The following is a 21,240-nucleotide window of genomic DNA, read 5'->3' on the forward strand; positions in this document are numbered from 1 at the left end:
CCGTCCCCGTCCCCGTCCCTTTCCCTTTCCCTTTCCCTTTCCCTTTCCCTTTCTCTTTCTCTCTCTCTTTCCCTTTCCCATTCCTTTTCTCTTTCCCTTTCCCTTTCTTTTGAGACAAGGTCTTGCTGTGTAGTTCAGGCTGGCCTTGAACTCACCATGTAGCCCAGGCTGGCCTCAAACCCATGGCAACCTTCCTGCCTTGGTGTCCCAAGTGCTGGTATTATAGGTGTGTGTCACCATGCCCAGCACTGAGTTTCCTTACTTCATTATTTCCAGTCAAATACAATAAATTTTGCTGGTAAAACTTGTAAAGTGTATATGGAGTAATTATTTTTCATTGCTTCCTATTTTCTAGGAATATTTTTTATACTCTTATAAGTGAAATAACTAAAGTATAAACATTCTTAAGCCTCTTGATATATATTGCTGGTTTACTCTCTTAGAAGTTGGAAATATGAATAAATTTTGATTTATGTCACTGAAATTTACTGTCATTTAAAAAATTCTGCCAATTTGGGAGCAAAAAAGAGATCTTTAACTTATGTGCTTTCTGGCTCATGAGGCTGCTGCTCTATGGAAAAGAGCAGTAATGCTTAATTTTTTGGCTCCATTTTTCAACTGTTTGTCCTTTTTCTCTTCTTAATTTCTTACACATTTCTCTTTTTCTTTCTTCCATTTTTTCATGCATATATTGGGTAATATGAACAACTAGTTGAAAGACAACACCATGAATTATAACATGGTGTGTGAAATTCATATTGCTTTGTTAAGGGAAATTCTGTATCACTTGTATTTTTTCTGTTTTAATTCTATTTTGTACTCTTCAAAAATATTTCTCAGCAACTCGTGCATTTTTGACATCCTTTCTTATTTTTCCACTAGGGAGACACTGAATTGATTATTGATTTGTAGAAGTTATTTCTCTGGGGTTTTAAATATTATTTGTCCTAAAATCTTCAGTACAGTTGTAATAGTGCTATATAAATGTTTGGGATTCAATTAGTTTAGTATTCTAGTTTACCTGTGTATCATGTATGCTATACCTGAATTATAATTTGATAAAATAAGTATATTTTGTTATTGCACAATGCACTGAAACCCATGGCAACCTTCCTGCCTTGGTGTCCCAAGTGCTGGTATTATAGGTGTGTGTCACCATGCCCAGCACGGAGAAATAAAATTTGCTTCTTGATTTAAGAGCTTATAGAATTTGAGGCTGATAATTAATGATGATAATAAGCTGATGATTAAAATATCTTATGTAAACTTGCTTGCCTAGTTTCTTATACAGAAAGTCTTGACGGTATTTTGACTTTTGACTTGAGTGAAAGTTTACCGTAGTGACAATTATTTTGTTTATCAGTTATGAATAAGAAATAGATGAACAAAACATATGTGCTATGTGTGGTATTGTGTTAGGTAGTAAATAAAGGCTTCCTCTTAAGGGCAGCAATGAAGGAGGTGGTGTGAAGATAATCTTCTTCACACTGTGATGCACAGTGTTAGAAGGACCAATTAGTGGTAGAGGCAACGAACAGTGTAGGAACCCAGGAAAAAGAACAGGGAAAGATCTCTGTGGGTTGTAGGAGTAAGAAAACAAATTCAGACACATTGTGGTGGCAGATCCAGATCTAACTATTTCAGCTAGGTTTGTGAGAGGATGTGAAGTTATTAAACAATCTCTAGTATGAGAATGGAGGACTTAGCACACTTTGTTGGCATATTACAGCTTTTTGATTTACTTTTTTGACTATTATTGCTGGTTTATTTATTATGCTTCTTTCTTTCTTGAAATCATGATGTACAGTGCAGTAGACTTGGTGCCTAAGCCATCCCTGACCCTTGTGGTGCCATCTAAATTATAGTGTGTTGGATGGAATCTTCAAAGTGGAGGAGAAAGTTTCTAGGAAAGAAGAATTGTTTATGGAAAAGAAAACATTATGAGGGAACAACTATAAGAAATAAACACATATGAACTTACTAGTGTGACACTATTACATTTCCAAGTGCATCTTAACCTGATTTCCTGGCAGACTGTCTTGGTTTCCAAGCTTCTCACAGTATGGAATTCTCCTTGTCATCTCTCTCTGCTGGGCTCCATAGAAGCCTGAAAATGAAACATGAAGTAGATCTCTCTGCTGCCAAGGGCTACCCAGTGGCTAGGAAGTAACTGTGCCAGAATATAAAGAAGGTCACACACTTCATGTAACAGGACTCTAGAATCCAATTAAAAAGTTTAGTGTAAGTCACAGTCATTCCCACTTAATCCGATCACAGTTTAATGCAATCCTCTGCTTATTTCAATCAAAGCCTTTGAAGCCAAATCAGTCATATGTCTTTGTTTCCACGTTTGCCTGGGTAATTTGATCACCTTCAGTTATTTTTAAAAGAAGCTCAATTGGGAAATCTGGTAACATCCTTATAACTTTTAAGGATTCCACATCATGTAATGTCAACAAAGAAGTTCCAGAATGGCCAGCTGATCCAAAATTGACATGAGAGAAGCAAAACTTTAATGTTTGAAATGAAGGAACAGAGTGTAGTGAAAAAGAGAAAAAATCTGGCAAAAGAACTTGAAACAACACAAACTAATAAAATATTGCTGTTTCTCTATGTATGGATTCCCACTTACTTGAAGGTTGCAGGTATATATGATGGTACTACAGAGTTCCTCTCCCATGTGAAATGTTGGAAATTATTCTAATTCATTTCTCTGAAGCAGACAGTATCTTTTGGTGACACAGGTTTTTTTTTTTTCACTAGCTTTGCAAGGTTATCACACTGAACTTTTCATATGACAAGTTGCCATTGACCTCGTGAATGCTTTTGGCATATTCTTTAAGGGCAGGCTGAGGAAGACCAATGATACAATAGTGGCTCCATTTTCTTCTATTAGAATTTGAGTTATTCCAAATATGTACATGACTATTATAAAGTTTAAAGTAGACTCAGATGATTAGTTCTACAAATTGAATGGTTTCTGACTGTCCATAGTGGAATAAGAGGATTACTTTGGTCTGTGCAAATATGGGTGAGATTGACAAGCTGCAAGTCCTAGTGCTTGCAAATTACTCACCTCACAGTGCTTCCAGAGTGGAGGTACCTGAGGATCCTCAGCTCTTATGCAAATCACTAAAAGGAAAGAAAACAAGAGGGGCTGGGGAGATGGCTCAATGGTGGGGGGCTGGGGAGATGGCTTACTGGAATAAGCACTTCCCTGGTAAACACAAAGGCCTGAGTTCAATCCCAGGTTCCACAAAACAAAACAAAAAAAAGTAAACAAATATAAACTGTTCTCAATGGCCTGTTGAGGAATATGCCAAATAGCATGTGCTATGGTCCTCTTTTCAATATACCAGTGGTGTCTGGGAATGGCACGAGCTGCCCTTGAAAGGTTGCAGTTCAGGCCTCAAACTAGGTTTCCATGGCATTTCTCAAGACAGTTTTTGAGGTGCAGCAGTGCTATATCATTAAATGTGTTAAATTCAGCTAAGTCAAGTCCCTCACTGTAATCATTTTAGAGTTCAAGTTCTGTGCTGCTGAGTGTTTCTCTCTGTCCACTTTCTGGGTGAAACCTTAAATACATGAGTTCACTGAACTTGCATGGAACTCGGAGGACATTTGTGAAACCAAGACCTGGCTCACCAAAGGCAGGGGATGTAGAGCCAAAGCTTTCTTTGTGCCTGAGTATGGATGAGGAAAATGGTACTCCTAATGTGATTCCCATCAGCGCCGAGCCCTTTAAGCTATACAAATGAAACGTTCAGTTTAATAGAATTCTAGAAGTAAAATGAATGCTTTGTTCTAAGTGAATCTGCCTTTCAGACCGCCCTTGGCAGCACATCAACCGCACTGCAAATGTCTTTAAGGGGCTATTTTTTTTATTGTGCTTTCATCCTAACATATCTTTTGAGTTGTTGGAGTTTTGAACAGAAAAACAGGAGGACTGAATTTCTCTCAGAGTGGCTATGTTGTAATAGAGAACTTAGCAATAAAAGCTTACCATAATGACTTGACTCTATTCAACAATAACTAATAAGCTCCATTCAAACAACTGAATTTAGTTTGAAAAATAAAAGAGCAAATTGAAATGAGTTGGAGGAGTACAGCCCAAGGAATGTTTATATTGAAATATATAATAACTACTTCCAAAGTAAAATCTATTGTTTTGAGAAAAGGGGCCAGAAAGGACTACAGAGTATGGAATTTGGGAAATGACACCAGTACTGATTACATTCAGTCACTGGACTGTGAGGTTTTCGTATAAAACTCACTATATCCCTATGAGTTATGAAGGAGTAATTGAAACTTAGTCATTTATTAAGTAATAAGAGGCAGAGGTTGTTTTTTATTTGATAACAGTTTCTTATAAACCACTTAACACTTTTGTACAGAGACTACTGTGCAACCAAAAAAATTATTTTAGACTTTTTTTATCCAAGTTTTGACTTCTGGGTGTCAGGAAGGTGTGGAAATTTTTCTTGCAGAATTTTCTGTTTCTTTTTCTCCAGACACCTCTTTCTTGCTTCAATTTGGGCCCATTTCTCAGTTCTCAGTCTGACAAAATAGTCCACATAAGGCATTGCAAAGAATCGTTTCCTGTTGTATCTTTTATTTAGGTACCAAGGCATGGGCCACTGCTTGAACTTGTGCCAAACGATTCTTCTAAAGATGTCTCTTCTCCAAGCAGCAGATCTAGCTTTTTCTTGACCAGTTTGGAGAAGCCTTAAAGCATCTTTTCTTTCCTGGACAACTTTATCTAATGCATTCATGGACTCAACTACCTTTTCTAACCATTCTGGACTTGGCATTGGTAATACCTGCTGCTTGGCCTCTTGTTCTAGAGTTAGAAGCATGTTTCTTACTTTTAGTAAGACATACCAAAGTTTATGTAAATCTTCATTACTTTTGTTCCTTAATTTCTGACATGTCTGTGCAGCTCCGGATTTCACTATTTCTTGCCCCCAATATTTTGGGTCATCAAAAAATTCTTCCAGTCCTCTTCTTGACAGTGTTTTATGAAGTACTCTATACTGCTGAAAGGATGTGCCATCTGGTGCATTCTTAGATAACAAACTAAGAAAACCCTGTTCTAGCAGTGGCCTTAGGAGTTTTTAAAGACCCAGAAGCCTTCAGGACTGCTGAGACTCTTCTACAGAACCGAGGCAAACTGGTGGCAGCCATTTCTTCCCGCACAGCTAATCCTTTTCTGTACAGTTAATCCCAGAGGTTGTTTTAAACCTTGGCCTTTCTGCCTTTATGACATTTTGCTAAATTTTTGTGATTATTTTTATATTTTTGATGTGCACCAAAATGTTAATATTTTTATTAATTCATCAGAGAATTGGCATAACTCTTTATTATATTTGACAATTTTCATGTAACTTGTAGACTTTTGAGCCATTTACTGCCTTTAGATGTTACTCATTCTTATTTGTAGTATTTCTGTCATTGAAAGCTCCACAAAAAGCTTAGAAGAATTAAAAAAAATTTCCTTTTCCCACTGACACACAATAATTGTATGTATTTATGGGGAACAGTGTGATTTTACAATCCATGTACACAATGTGTAATGATCAAATAATAGTAACTAGAATTTTCATTTCCTCATTGTTTATGTTCAGATTCTTTGAATTCCTCTCTTTCAGTTGCTCATAAAGTATGTAATAGTTTGTTATAAACTTCAGTCACCCTACTGTACTGCAAAATATTAGAACCTGATCGTCCTTGTACTGTCTTTAGTATTCATTACCCAGCCTCCCTGTAGCATCTTCTTGTTAGTGTTGAGTAATCACTATGCTATACATCTCAGTTTGAGATCAACTTTACTTTAGAAAATCTATTCCATATGAGAGAGAGCATATAGTATTTGCCTTTTTGTACCTGGCTTATTTTGGTTAATATAGTGCTCTAAGTTCCATTTATGTTGCTTCCAATGACAGGATTTCATTCTTCACTATAGCTGACTAATATTTCATCAGGCATCTAGATCATCTCATTTGGTTCTATATATTGGCTATTATCAATGTGCTGAAATCTGGGAGACCTTTTTGATGTGCTTATTTGGTTCTTTTGGTTCTATATTCAGAAGTAGGATAGCACTATCATAAGGCAGATATCATTTTATTTCTAATAGTAAACTCTGTACTGTTGACTGTAATGATTATATTAATTTGCATTCCCATCAACAGTGTGTAAGGGTTATCTTTTCTCTGTACCTTCTTTTTGTTGTTTTCAGTTTTGAAAAAGTATTAGTCATTTTATTGCAGTGAGATAGTATCTTATTGTGATTTTGATTTATATTTCCTTAAAAGCTAAAGATGTCAAGTATTTTTCATTGTGCTTGTTGGCCATTTGTATTTCTTTCTTTTGAGAAATTTACTAGCCAAATAATTTGCCTATTTTTAAGTTGAAAAGTATTTTAAAAAGTTGTTTTGAATTCTGTGCATATTCTAAGTGTTAATTCCTTGTGAGATGAATAGTTTCTAAAAATTTTTCCTACCCTGGGATTGCCTCTTTACTCCATTAGTAGTTTCTTTTGCATTGTAGAAGATTTATAGTTTCATATAATCCCACTTGTCTTTTTTTGTTCTTACTACCTGTCCTTTTAGGGTCTTATCCAGAAAATCATTACTTCTACTGGTATCTTGAAGTGTTTCCTTTATTTTCTTAATTCAAGCATCTTCATTCAAACTGTCCAAAATGATTCTGTAGGAAAAAAAGAAAAAGATAGAATACATTATTTATAAATCTAAATGTTTAAAAATGGCAACATTTTACTTTATTTGTTATATTTATTTTAGTGATTTTTGACTTTGGGGCTATAAATTTCTTTCCTAAGTAGTACTTGATGTATTTCTCTTTATATTTTCTTCTAACAGTTTTATAGTTTCAGTTTCAGGGCTTCTGTTTAGAATTTTGAGTAGGTTTTTCTACAGGGTGAGAGCTGGGTTAAGTTTCAGTCTTCTGTACATGAATTTTTTGTTTTCCAGCACTGTTTATTGCCGCATTTGTTCTATCGCCAATGTATGTATTTGTTCCTCGGTGGAAAGTCAACTGACTATGAATGCGTCACTTACTTTGGGTGTTTCTGTTCTGTTCTACTGGCCTGTGTGCCAGGTTTCATTCTGGTACCATGCTGTGTTGCTTACTGTAGCTCTGAAATATGTTTTGAGATCAGATGTTGTGATGACTTGTCTTAATCTTTTTTTTTTTTTTTTTCTCGATATTACTTTGGCTATTTGGGGTCTTCTTTGCTTTCATATAAATTTTAGGATTGTTTTTTCCACTTCTGTGAAGAATGCCATTGATACTTTGATGGAGACGCACTGAATTTAATAGTAGTGTGGCATTATAGCAGTATTCTTTCCGTCCATGAACATGGGATATTTTCATATTTTGGTGTCTTTGAGTTCTTTCATCAATGTTTACTTATTTAAAGTTATTTCTAGGGTTTTTCTTGTAACTATTGTTCATAGTACTGCTTTCTTGATTGTTTTCTCAAGAAGTTCATTCCTTTTGTATAAAAATGCTACAAATTTTTTAATGTTGAGTTTCTATCCTGCCACTTTACTGAATTAATTTATCATTTGGGTAAGTTTTTTTCTGGTGTCATCAGGTTTTCCATTCATAAAATCATATGGTGTGCAAAGAGGGATAATTTCACTTTTCCCCTTCCTGTTTGTATGCCTTTTCTTTCTTTGCTTCACATTATTGCTCTGGGTTTGACTTTCTATGTTGAACAAAAGTGGTAGAAATGAACCTATTTTAGCTTTGAGGAATTTTTAGTGTTTCTCTGTCAGTATGATGGTGGCTTCTTCGTGCTGCATGGATGCTTAGGTCCTGTGTTCCTTGATGTCTCTCTAGAATAGGGCCTCACACTGTTTTTGCTGATTTTTTTTTGTTGTTGTTTTTGTAGAGGAAAATTTTTAGACTGAAAGGAATATGCCCATCCTCCAAAACCTGAGGAAGATTGGGTCTAGGAGCCTGAGAGTGCCAAAATCTAGGAATGCCCAAGTCTCTCATATAAAATGACATAATGTTTGCATATAATCTATACATATCCTCTGATATGCTTATAACCATCTCTAGATACTTAAAATATCAACAATGTGAATTTTATGTAAATAGTTGGTATGCTGTATTGCTCAGGGGATAATTTCAAGGCGAAAAGTCTGTGTGTGCTTAGTGTAGATGCAGTACTTCTGTGTTTTTAGGATATTTTCATTCGAGATTGTATGACTCCACAAATGCAGATAAAGAGGACAAGTTGTGGGCTGGGGAGTTAGCTTGGTGGTCTAAGCACCTGCTTGGCCAGTGCAAGGACCCAGATTGGATCCCCAGTGTTGCATGCCGTGCTGGCCCTGCCCCCAGGTGCGCTGAGCCAGCGAATGAGTCTCGGAGTGGTGGTGCGTGCCTGTAATGCCAGCGCTGGGGAGGCTGAGACAGGAGGATCACTGTGAGTCCAACCTGCATAACGAGACCCTGTGCCAAATAAATACTTAAGTAAAATATTTTTTTTAAAGAGACAGCTAGCTGTGTTTAGTATAAAGCTGTTGTAATTTGCTACTTATATGGTGCCATACTGTAGTTTGTGGAAGAGATATTATTGGAACTGCCTTGATCATTTCTGGTCCTACTGTCTTGAAAGATGCCTTGCTTGAATAATACTCCTTTCTCTTTTCTAATTGATAAGCAAAAATAGTATAAGCACATGATCTTATGCAGTATGTTTCTATATTTATATGTTGTACAATAATGATGTCTTTTAACGTGTATTATGACACATACATTTTTGTGGTAAGAACATTTGAAATCCAATCTTGGCAGTTTTATATCACTGAATTACACTTTTCTTTTTCTTATGATTCTTCTGGAAGAACAGAAAGGGAAGTAGAAAAGAAAATAAGTGATCAATTGCAAGTTCATGGAGTGTGCTAGTCATTTTATACACATAATTTCATTAATTTATTCAGTTTCATATATCCATCAATCCAAAGGCACTAAAAAACACATAAACATTTAAAGAAGGCAAATCCATCAGACAATTACAGGGAAAGAAAATTAAAGACAGAAAAACAAGGGGAGCCAGTGGGGTTTGCAGCCCCGTATTCCTGCCCTGGGAACTTTGTGTACTCATAGGAGTGGTTCAGGTGGGGCTTGGGGCCCAGGCCCTCGGCCTTCTCCTGCAAGGGAGGAAACGTGACCAGTTACATAAAATCAATTAATGGGGAGCAGCCCCACTAGTTCTGGAACCTGAAAGAAAATTCTTCCATGAGTCTTTATAAGGAAGATTGTGAAACATTTTATTCTGGTGGCAGTGAAAAGGGCTGATATCCTCTTAAGAAAAACAGGCATCTGATGAGACCCACTGCAGCCTGGATGGGGAGCTGAGGTTGTATTATCACGGAGCAAGAGTGTCATCTTCAACCTCTGAACACTGTGTCTCAAGCGACACTCTTGAAAGGAGCTTCCTACCATTAGCTATTCCTTTCCAATTGCAATGACTATATACGCTTGTTTCCTGTTTCTTCTTTTTGTAGATCATAACCTATGCAAGGACAGGGGTTACAGATACCTTAGGTATTCTTGCATCTCCACACAGCTAGAAGTCTGGTATATATTAGGCACTCAGTAAATATCTTTTGAAAGAGGGAAGAATGGAAAGAAGTGGTGGTAAAGTGCACCCTGAGGGAACCTAATTAGTTACCCTGCAGAAAGGAATTTTTATAAGCCTGACTACACTAGTTAGCGAGCAATAAGGATATTGGGAAGTTTCCAAGATGGTTGCTCTTGGAATAGCTGCTAGAAGACATGGTTGTTAGTAATCAAGTAGCATCGTTTGGCCAGATGTCTGCTGAGTTTACCCCACATGGAAATCATTCAGATCAGGCTTTGTAATTCATATTTCACAATGAGAGAACAAATCTCAGAGAAGTTAAAGGAAGGGTTTATTTTCTAGTTAACAAGAATGTCAAAAATCTTAATCATGACATTTTCATGAGTGTATCGTGTTATTTGAGTATGGCAGGCAGCAGCAGCCTGACACACATTAGGGAAACGCTACCCTCTTCTGCAGTAACTCAGGTGTTTGTGGAAAGTGGCTGCATGGCTAATTCTTGTTCACTCCATGTTCACACATGGATTGCTACCATTCTGATAGAGAGAATGCATGACTTCTCTCCTGTAGTGGATGACTAAGGGCCCTGCCTTCCCATCTTGCAGAGACACAGAGTACAAGGGGCTGCAGCTCTCTCTGGATCAGATCTCAGCCTCCAAACCAGCCTTCTCCTATGCCAGCAGCTCCACCCCCACCCTGACCGACAGCAGGAAGGCGACCAAGTCGAGGCTCTCCAGCTCGAAGTCAAAATCCAGGACCTCGCCTTATCCTCAGGTAAGTGTGTGGGTGCTTTGCGACTTCCTTTGCTTGTGACTGGGGTTGCTCTTGAAGTTGAGGAAGTATTAGAACTGTTGGGAATTCATCTGCTTTCAATAGATTGAAAATGCCTATGAATGTGAAAGATTTTTCTAAAACTTATGTTTTTCCTTTTAAGTGGCTGTGCTAGTAAAAAATTGAAATAATTTTGTGGTTGGTTGCACTTAGAGGCAGGTCATCAGAGTCTATCTGCCAGAACCAGAATTTGTTGTTTCAAGGACATTGATCCTAAAATTTTCTTCTTCATGATTAATCAGAAAAAGAGTCAGTATAAAGAATATGAACTCTTGTTTTAAAAAAATTAATTTTAGGGGCCGGGGAGATGGCTCAGTAGAATAAGTGCTTCCCTGGCAAGCGCAAGGGTCTGAGTTCAAGCCCCGGTTCCGCAAAAAAAAAAAAAAAAAAAATAGTTGAGAAACAAATAGCAATGAAACAGTTTCAAAACCAATTAGTAGGACAGTTTCAAAATTAATACATTGCATATTGTTGTCTTCGTAGTGGTTATTCATTGTACAAGATGCAGAAATGATATCCTGTCCAATATTAGTACAAATCTTTCTATTCATTGAATTAAGAGAAAGTAGCTGTATTTCTATCCTAACTATTTTGTATTCACAGATACAAAATGGTCCTTCATTTGTGTCCCCTTTTTTTGTTTAGTTTTATCAGGGATGGGTATTCCGTTGCTAATAGAATATGAACTCAAGATAGGCACTAAAAAGAGAGAGAATGGCTGCTTCATCTTCAAGTCCCTTACCCCTTTTGTTGAGACAGGGTCTCTCTCTTTATGTAATCCAGGTTGACCTTATACTCACTATGTAGCCCATCTGGCCTCAGATGTGCAGGAATTTGCCTCAGTCCTCCTGCCTCAGTCTTCTGGGTGCTGGGATTACAGGGTGTGTTACCACTCCTTGCCCTTTCCTTTTCTTTGCCATTGCTATATCAAACTATCTGCAGCTCATTGGAGTAACTAAGGCCACTCCTATGCTACTCTTGCACCAAAATGTCTTCTGAATCATTTATTTTTCAAAGCTGTCTTTATGATTTATGCTTGAATTTTAAGTAAAAAGACAGTCTGATAAGTATAGAAATGATTATTTCCTTACCTGTCAGATCTATGTTATTATGTCAATATCTGAAAATACACAGTTTGAGGAAATGCCACTTGCTGACTCATTGATCAGTGAAAGGCTAGTGTTTGCTAGATCATTTCAGTGTCTGGGTATCCAGTGGGGTGAAGCCTATGATCTCTGCCTTCACAAGTCTTAGATCACATGGCTGGAAGTCTTCCACAGAGGACCTGCTTGATAACACGGAAGAGATTGGTAGTGTGACGTCTAGGTGTATTGCAGGGTGCAACTTCTCTTAGAGTGCTGAGCACTTCCGTGAGGAAGTCGAGTCCGTGTGACAGGCAGCTGCTTCCTTCTAGAGAACATCTAATGAGGTGCTTTTCTCATTATTGTACCTTGGAGAGAGTTTTACTGTCTCTTTTTACTATTTGGAAGGAAGGATTGTGCCTTGGGGTGGTTCTGTTCTTAAGTGCATAGCAGGGTTGGACACATAGATGAAAGAAGAATTTAAATTAGTAAATACTGTTAAGAAAGAGTTTGTCCTTTGTTTTACAGAAATTAAACTATAAAAACAAAATCTCCTTGCAGGACCTCCAAAACCTCATTGTTTAGCCTATGTTTTCTTTCATCCTCTGCTCTTAATATATAAAATTTGTATTAGTTCAGTCTAACAGTAAGTAAATCATCTAAAAAGTTTTAACTTTAATTAGTCTACTCTAATGTGTGTGGAGTTACTTTGAATGTTACATATGTTTTGTAGTACACAAATAGAGCAGAAAAGTGGAAAGTAGAGGAAAAAATCCCTCTTTATTTCTCTTGCTTTCCCTGTACTCCCTTCTACAGCATTGCATCATGTATAAAAATCACCTACACTCACAAATGTTGATACAGGATTTCTCTTGAAGTCTGTGTATTTATTTTTTGTTCTTAATACTGGTATGAAAGCAGTCCTTAGACTTTTGACCATGTGCCTTATTTGAAATAGCACAGTTACAGGTGGTGGTTATTTAGCATTTATTTCTGTAGGAAAGGTTCTTCTTTAATTGTGTTTACTTTCGATAATCACGGTATTAAGTCAACCATTGACTGAGTTCTGGCTATGTGGTCTGCACATAGATAGAAATGCAGCACTCTTTCTTTTCCTCTGCAGAGCTATCAGTATAGACAGATGGGTGAGCAGGAATTTGCAACTTAATGTGTTGGTGGGAGGTGAGACTGGGGCTTGGTTGGAAAAGAATGCCACCCAGAACAAATTCATAACTATCACTGCTAGAATTAAACAACTTAGAAATGCATCCAGCTTGTATTCTGAATCCTCAGAAGTGTTAAAGAAAATAATTAGTTTCTCAAAATATTTTTGATCCCAATTGTCCTCATGTTAGGAGTGAGTAAGGAATTTCTAATTTTCATGCATCATTGTTTTTCTGTCTAGGATGCAGTAGATTCTAGTTAAGGATCTGCTTCAGAAATGATGCTAGTGATGTTGTCAGGGAAGAGTGGTATGAAAGGTGCTAGGATACTAGTGCATGGCATATAGCATGTTCAAGTTTTGTAGTACAGTCGGAGTGGGAAATTACATGGTAGAAAACACAGGGATGATCTATACTAAGGGCTTTGTGAATGATGTCAGCACCATGGACTATAGCCTGTCTAAAAGAAGTATGAACCTGGCTTGGAAGTTAGGACTCAGGCATATGGGAAAAAGGAAAAGGAATGGAGCCTTCAGGAAGATTAAAATTATGAGCAAATGCAGGAAGTCAGGCTGATTAGGCATGGGGTGAGTGGGGGATAGGCGTTTGTCTGAATGAGGAAGATGAGTGATTCATTTGGAAATAAATGTGAGCCAAATACATGCCAGGGGCAGGCCAAGGAGCTTAGAGTTTGTCTTGTAGAGAACTAGTAAAGACTCGAGTACTAAAATAATTGAGGGCTGGGCAGATAGCTCAGTGGAATAAGTGCTTGCCTGGCAAGCGCAAGGTCCTGAGTTTGATCCCTGGTACCACATAAATGAATGAATGAATGAATGAATAAATAAAATAATTGAAAGAACAAAAACTAGGGAACTCATTTTAGTAGTTCTGGTGCAAGGGTATAAAGAACTAAACTAAAGTTCTCTACTGAGGTAAAAGATACTGTAGTGGAAGAACAGATAAGATTCTTTGTGATCTTGGTTTCTGGTATCTCTTGTAATACATATATTTTGGTCATTATAGATTTACTTCAAAATTATACTGTTAAAGCTTACTTCAGTAAGCAAACTTTGAATTCCCCCATTTGTAGATGCTTAGCATTCTCCTTTTTAGTGAGAGAATGATGGTAGTTTTTATTGTATTTTATTTATTTATATTTATTTATTGTATTTAGGACAAGGTGTACAGTGTTTACAGGATTTCACTGCGTAGATCACACTTATAGTGATTCTTCTGTTTACAGCCTCCCAAGTGCTGGGATTATAGGCGCCCCACCACTCCGGGTCTCAGTTGCAGTCTCAGCCCTCCTAGGGGGTGGGCCCGGCATGGCAGCCCGGGGATTGAACTCCTGACCCCTGTGTCTAAGCACACACTTTAATCCACTGAGCTAGTTGGCCAGCTCTGTATTTTGTTTTAAACTTCCGACCGTTTTTCCCAAGAAGTCTTTTCTTTTTTATCATTTCCATGTTTTAATATATAAATTCTAACCATATTCTTCAAAAGGAAGTTTCTAGTACAAAATTAATCTCATAGAGTAATATCTGAGCGCTCTTGTTAGTTAAGTAAATGGTGATTTAATAATTCTATCAATATTGTTTATTGGCCTCTTCATCCTATTATATTTTCAGTATATATAGGAATTGCTAATGTCTGAATAACGGCAAATAGCAGTGCTGTATTTTGAAATTGTTTGGGCATCCTTATGTAAACATTCAAGATGAGTACAAATTAGGGTTCACTATCATCCCCCAGTTTGTATGCAGTAGTAAGTGACCCTTCAGGTCTCTTGATTATGTTATGACCACTCAGTGAATAACTAAATCACCTTTCTACTTACTTATATGTACTACTTAGGATAGCAGAAGTCAAAACTGTGTTGAATTGTTTTGGAAGAATTTTTTTTTTCTTTTTAATATTAGTACAGGGCCTGTAGAGTCTCACTATGTAGACTGGACTCATGGCGATCCACCTGTGTTCAGCCTCCCAAGAGCTGGGATTAGAGGCACGTGCTACTGCGCCCAGTCTCAGTTGCCATCTCAGCATGCCCTGGGGGCGAGGCTGGCACAGCACTCCAGGGATCGAACCCCTGCTACTGCATCTGCCGAAGCAAGCACTTTAGTCTGCTGAGCTATTTGGCTGGCCTGTTTTGGAAGAATTGTTAAAAGAAATATTATAATTAATGTCAAAAGATTTTGCACATAGCTGCTGGGCTGTGGTACAGCACAAATCTTCCCTCGATGGCAGCTGTATTTTATTGTTACTGGGTTTTTCCTCATGAAAATAGCAACTTATCTTTTCATCTGTTCATTGAGCTACAGTTATTGTATTTACAGAATCTATTTTTCCAATCTTGTCTGTTTGGAAGTGCTATTATTATTTTCAATCTATTTTTTATGCAACTAGTCATGGAACTCTAGTAACATTTGGAAGATTTTTTTTTCAAAATTTTATTGATAAACAGCAATGAGACAGTTTCAAATCAAATCGGAAGTACAGTTTCAACAAATAACACACTGCATATATTCTTCTTAGTGGTTAATTGCTGTACAAGATGCGGACTTGAGATCCTATTTACAAACACCATTAGAACAAATCATTCTATTCATTAAGAGAATGCAACTATATATCTATCCCAACCTCTTTGAATACACAGATACAAAATGGACATTCATCTGTATGCCCCATTTTTTCTAAGTTCCGTGGAAGATTTTTAAAAATACGTTTTAGGGGGCCTGGCTCTAGCTCAGTTCTTTAAGTGGCTGCTTCCACAAAGCTGTCAGCCTCAGCTTATTCTAGTTCGATCCCCACAACCCTCCAGCCAGCCAAAAGTGCCCTGAAGGCATGCGAGGAGCAAAAAAAAAAATTCCTTAAAAATACGTTTTAATCATGACAATCATGAATAAATTGCTACCTGATTCTGGTGTTTGCATTTCAGAATTCTTAGATTGGCGTTGATGCGTTTATAGTTACATTTAGAGATGGGGCATGCTGCTCTGCTAAACTGCATCCTCCGTCCCTCTTCTGGCCTTTCCGCCTAAGCAGTAGTAACCAGGACACTGCAGCAGCCTCTGTTAACAGCCTATAAATAAGACTGCATGCTTAGGAGAGTGATCCCTTGGTTCTGATACACTGTAGCACGAGCATGTTTCACATTGCATTCCTTATAGTAAAAACTCTTACAGCACCCTCTTACTATTCGTTGCCACCAATTTGGCTTCCTGTAGGTGAAGATGCGAACTGTCATTCTACAAAGCTTCTTTCTCACCTCAGAGATACAGCAGTGGCTATTGCACTGAAAATTTGATTTTCTAACTTTCAGGGAAAAGAAGGATCAATAATTTGTCAAACCTAGATCTACCTTTGTAGTATGATTACCATCATTATTCCATTTAACGTATGACATATAACATGGAAACAGAATCTTTGACCATAAATAACAAATACATAACAACTTCTATGCATTTTATAGAAAGAAAAAAAAAGACATTTTATCAGGAAGTCCTTTAGTATGTAAGTTTTTAAAAATATGGCAATATATAAATTTGGGATGAATCTGTTTCTGATAGAAATATATTAATTTTGATCTCTAAGTGTTTGGAATATTATTTTAGCAAAAAATTTCCTTAGTCTACTAAAACCATTAGGTTTCAGCTTTCTCCTCTCTCTCTCTCTCTCTCTCTCTCTCTCTCTCTCTCTCTCTCTCTCTCTGTCTCTCTTCCCCCCCCCTCCTCTACATAGTATTGCTATGTAGTTCATGCTGGCCTCAAACTTGTGATCTTCCTACTTTAGCCTCTTGAGTGGGGAGATTAGAGGCATGTGACACTGCACCTGGCTTGTACCATTTTTTTAAACTATCTTCTGCATTTAGTTAAATAACTCTGATGTGTAATATGGTCCTTATGGGAGTGTATCCCTGGTTTATCTGGGGAGGCAAAGCTAACTTTTTAGAAAGGAATTATAAAATGCTATCAGTCATGGGGTCTCAAAGCCACAGCTTTTGCCTTTCACTTCTTTGTCAAATGATTGGAGGAGGAGCAGACAGAAATGTCCAGTGGGTGTTTGTTCTGTCACTCTTTCCTTAATAAGTTCAAGAAGGTTGGAATCACACGAAGTGTCTCTTCTGACCAAAATGGTATGAAACTAAAAATAAATACCAGAAGGAAAATTGAAAATCACAAATACATAGAAATTAAGCAATATATTCCTCAATAACCTTGGGTCAAAGTAAAAATCTAAGAAAAAAAAATAACTGAAACAAAGGAAAATGAAAACATAAGGTATCAAAACTTATGTGATGATAGAAAAAAAAACATGTGATGCAGCAAAAATAATTCTAAGGGGAAAGTGTGTGGATAGAAGCCTTCAGATGAGAAAGTAGGAGCTGGCTGGCTGGCGCTCTACCATGGAGCTGTGGGATCAAACAAAAGCAAAACGAAACAAGAAAAAAGAGACTAATCTCAGTCCAGCTTTACACTTGAAAGAGTTATAAAATGAAGAATGGATCAAGTACAAGGTTAGCAGAAGGAAAGGAGGTAATAAAAATTGGAACATGGGTTAGTGAAATAGACTGTAAACTGGTTTTTCAAAAGACTAACAAAACTGGCAAACTTTAGGCTAGATTAACCAAGAAAAAATGGCAGAGGACACAAATAAATGAAATTACCAATGAAAGAGGTAGTATTACAGGCAACAGCATAGAAATACAAAGGATCCTAGGGCTACTATGAGCCACATAGAATAACACATTGGTAACTTAAGGAGAAATGGATAAATTCCTAGACAACAAAACCTACTAAAACTAAATCATTAAGAAATAGAAAATCTGAGCAGAGCAATAATGAGGAGCAATAATGAATCAATATTCAAAAGTCTCCCCGAAAAGACTAATTTAGAACTCGATGGCTTCAGCAGTAAATTTTACACAACAGCTAAAGAAAAATTAACATTAATCCTTTCCAAACTCTTCCTAAAGTTTGAAGGGGAGGGGAAGTTTCCGAACTTATTTTACAAGAGCAATGTTCTGGCAACATTCAGTCAGATAAGAAAATTGCAAGTCAGTGTCCTTGAGGAACACAGATTCAAAAACTGTCAACCCTAATCTAGCAAACACTATTAATGCTAAAATTTTCCACTGGTACGCATGTCTGATTAAACGTACACAGATCCACCATTGTGCATCTCACTATCAGAATGAAGGACAAAAACTCTGATTATCTCAGTAGATGAAGAAAAAAAGTTTGGTACAATTCAACACACTTTCATATTAAAACTCTGAACAAATTTGTTCTGAAAGGAATGTATCTTAATATAATGGAGAGCATAATTACAAGCTTATAGCTAACACTAGACTTGAAAGGTTTAAAAAGGTTTCTGGTTAGATTAGAAATAAGAGAGAAGCAGAAAATAATAGTCCTCACATGCGTATAGAACCACAGAAGACCCTGAATAGCCAAAGCAATCCTGAGAACGTGAACTAAGGTGAAGGCATCCTACTTCTTTATTTTGGGGTATTGTAGAGCTATAGTAATTAAAACAATGCAGTATTAGCATCGTTTCAAATAGAGACTTGACAATAAAACTCCAAACCACAAGATTCTAAGAAAAAGAGAGGAAATGGCTTCCTGACATTGGTCTTGGTAATTTTTTTTTTTTTTGATATGACACCAAAAGGCCAGACAGCAAAAGCAAAATTAAACAAACACATCACTACATCAGTCCAAAATACTTCTGTGTTGCAAAGCGCACAATGAAAATATAATCTTTAGAATGGGAGAAATATTTGAAAAGCATAGAACTGATCGGCAGCTAATACTGAAAATATTTGAGGACTTCATATAGCTTAATAGTAAAAAATTAAACTAAAAGTGGGCTAAGGGGCCAGGGATGTAGCTCAGCGGCACGACTCCTGCTTGGTAAACACAAGGTCGTGAGTTCAATTCCTGGTACTGCCCCCCCCCAGGTAGGCTAAGAACCAGATATTTTTCCTGAAAAGACATACAGATGATGATTAGGTGGACAAAAAGGTCGTCAGTATCAGTAATTATCACATAAATCTAAGTCAAAACCCACATGTTAGGCTGGATATTCTAGAAAGGACAGAATGTAGCAAATGCTGATGACGCTGTGGGACAAGGGAAGGCTTGCGTGCTGTTAGTAACATGTACATTGGTGAAGTCATTATGGAAAATTGTACATGAGTTTTTCAAAAAATTTAAAATGGAGCTACCATATGACCCAACAATTCTGTTTCTTGGTATATACCTGAAAGAAATAAAATCAGCATTTGGAGGAGATGGCCATAGAGCCATATTCCTATGACATTTCACAACACGAAGGCATGGAAACAACCTAGGTGCCCAGCAGTGGGTCAACAGATAACGAAAATCTGGTATGGAATAGGCCATCATTTAACCATAAAAAGGAAGAAAATCTTGCCATTAGCAACAAATTGATGTTCTTGGAATTTATAATGCTAAGTAAAATAAACCAGTCAATGACCAGTACAGTATGTGGAGTTAAAAAACAAAAAGGTTGACCCGGGGAGATGGCTCAGTGGAATAAGCGCTTCCCTGGCAAGCGGAAGGGCCTAAGTTCAATCCCCGGTTCCGCAAAAACAAAAACAAAAACAAAAACAAACCAAATACATTGGGCTGGTGAGATGGCTCAGTGGTCTAAAGCACCTACTTAGAACAAGCTCAGCAAAGCGCAGGGACCGCGGTTCAATCCCCCAGCACCACATGCCAGCCAACCCCGCCTCCAGGTGGGCTGAGCTGGCCACACACACACAAAAATAAATAAATAAATAAAATAAATAAAAAAGATTTAAAAAAAAAACAAGAAGGTTGAATACATAGAAACAGAATAGAATGGTAGTGCCAGTTACTGGATGGTTACTGACCAAAATGGAGAATTTTGGTCAAAAGGTCCAAAGTTCAGTTATGAAACAGATGAGTGCTGGGAATCTAATGTAGAACATGATGATTACTGTTAAGCGATCTCTACACTTGGAATTTGCTGAGCGGAATCTGAAACTTTCATATCACATCACATACCACCCCACACAGGTAACTATGGAAGGTTGTGGATATGTTAACTTCATTGTCAATTTGAATAACAATGAATAAAATTGAGAATAATTTGGTCATGTATACTTATATTAAATTGCTATACTGTACACTTTAAACACGTAACAATTTTGTCAAGTGTGCTTCAAATCTGGGGGAAAAGATTCTGCCGTACATTACTTAGTATACATTTTATATAATTTTTACCTTTCTTTATGCATATTGAATTTAGCTTAGAGAAATAAAAAGTAAATCTTTTATTTACAGTCACCAGTTCAAAATGAATTAACTTAGCCGATTGCCTTCACATTTCTATTTCTTTTCACAGAATTACAGATCTGAGAGCTTTTCTTTTCGCATGCAGAAGGCCAGTAACTGCTTACTAATTTGTCTGCCCAGTTCTAGGATGCTACCAAGAGTGGCTTGGGCAGCCTATCCTTTTTCCAGATCCAGAATAAAGCAGTGAAGACCAAACAAAGCTACACGAAGGGGCTGGAGCAGGTGGCACCACCTGCACTCATCTAATTCAAGCCCATGGAATCTGCCGCTTCCATGTGGAAAATCAGGGAGTGACTCAGGGCGTCAGGGAAAGGATCGAAGTGGGTCTGGCTCAACGCCTGAAGCCCATCACAAAAAAGGCTTACCATTGAAATTAGTGCTACTGGTCCTGGAAATCCAGGATTTACCCAGTGAGCAAGAGGTATTTGCATATTAACTATGCAAGTTGGGATATTTTAAAATAGTTTACAGTTGTGGGTATATAAAGGATTTAAATGTTTATTATGTGATTGTTATTACCCGTTCAAAATTTTCAGTGCAACAAAAATAGAAGTCTTTAGGAATTTACCTTTGGGTTTTCAAAAGGGATGTGCTGTGGCTCTGTCGGTGTGAGGACAGCCCTGTCCGTATGGAGCGCTAGAGATTCGGCCTAGAGTTTCACGGGAGGGAAGCCGGCCTTGGTGGGGTGTGCGCATGCTCCTCCAGCTGTCCAGCACTCTGCAGCTAATGAGATGTCGACCAGGTTACTGTTCTGTGAGAAAAAGGAGTGGATTGAATCCCACGGACATTTTTTAACCATAGGAGGTGGGTTAAGAGAAGGACTATGACAAGGCCTGTGACATTTGAAATCACATGTGAGGTGTACTAAAAAAAGAAAGAAAGAAAGAAAGAAAGAAAGAAAGAAAGAAAGACAGAAAGAAAGAAAGACAGAAAGAAAGACAGAAAAAAAACCAGGTTTCTATGTTGTTTAATATATCAGGGAATTTACAGATATGAGAGATTTTTTTTTTTGCCAAGGTATTTTTAGAGCTAAAATATGAGTTAAAGTTGAAAAATGTCACAATAAACAACCCATTATAAATGGATACAATCATAAAAGTAGTGAGACTATCATGTGCACATTCTTAAATATGATTTTGAGATATTCCCAATTAATATTCTCTAAAATGGAATAAGAAGTGGCCAAAACAATTAAAACTTTT

At 37.3% G+C, this 21,240-nt stretch overlaps 1 protein-coding gene and 1 pseudogene across 7 annotated transcripts in view; one reads left to right on the forward strand and one right to left on the reverse strand.

Annotated features, from left to right (window-relative positions):
* Sim1 (single-minded family bHLH transcription factor 1) overlaps nt 1-21,240 on the forward strand; it is a 78,412-nt gene that overhangs the window by 36,328 nt on the left and 20,844 nt on the right. For all 7 annotated transcript variants that reach the window (XM_004648216.2, XM_023708445.1, XM_023708444.1 and 4 more), the window contains one exon: nt 10,225-10,393. In XM_004648216.2, coding sequence (XP_004648273.1) covers nt 10,225-10,393 — 169 coding nt within the window. The remainder of the gene's footprint in view (nt 1-10,224; nt 10,394-21,240) is intronic.
* Nucleotides 4,434-5,184, reverse strand: LOC105741249 (annotated as a pseudogene).

This window comes from Octodon degus, unplaced genomic scaffold (genome assembly GCF_000260255.1).
Source record: "Octodon degus isolate 3935 unplaced genomic scaffold, OctDeg1.0 scaffold00362, whole genome shotgun sequence".
Taxonomy (NCBI): Eukaryota; Metazoa; Chordata; class Mammalia; order Rodentia; family Octodontidae; genus Octodon; species Octodon degus.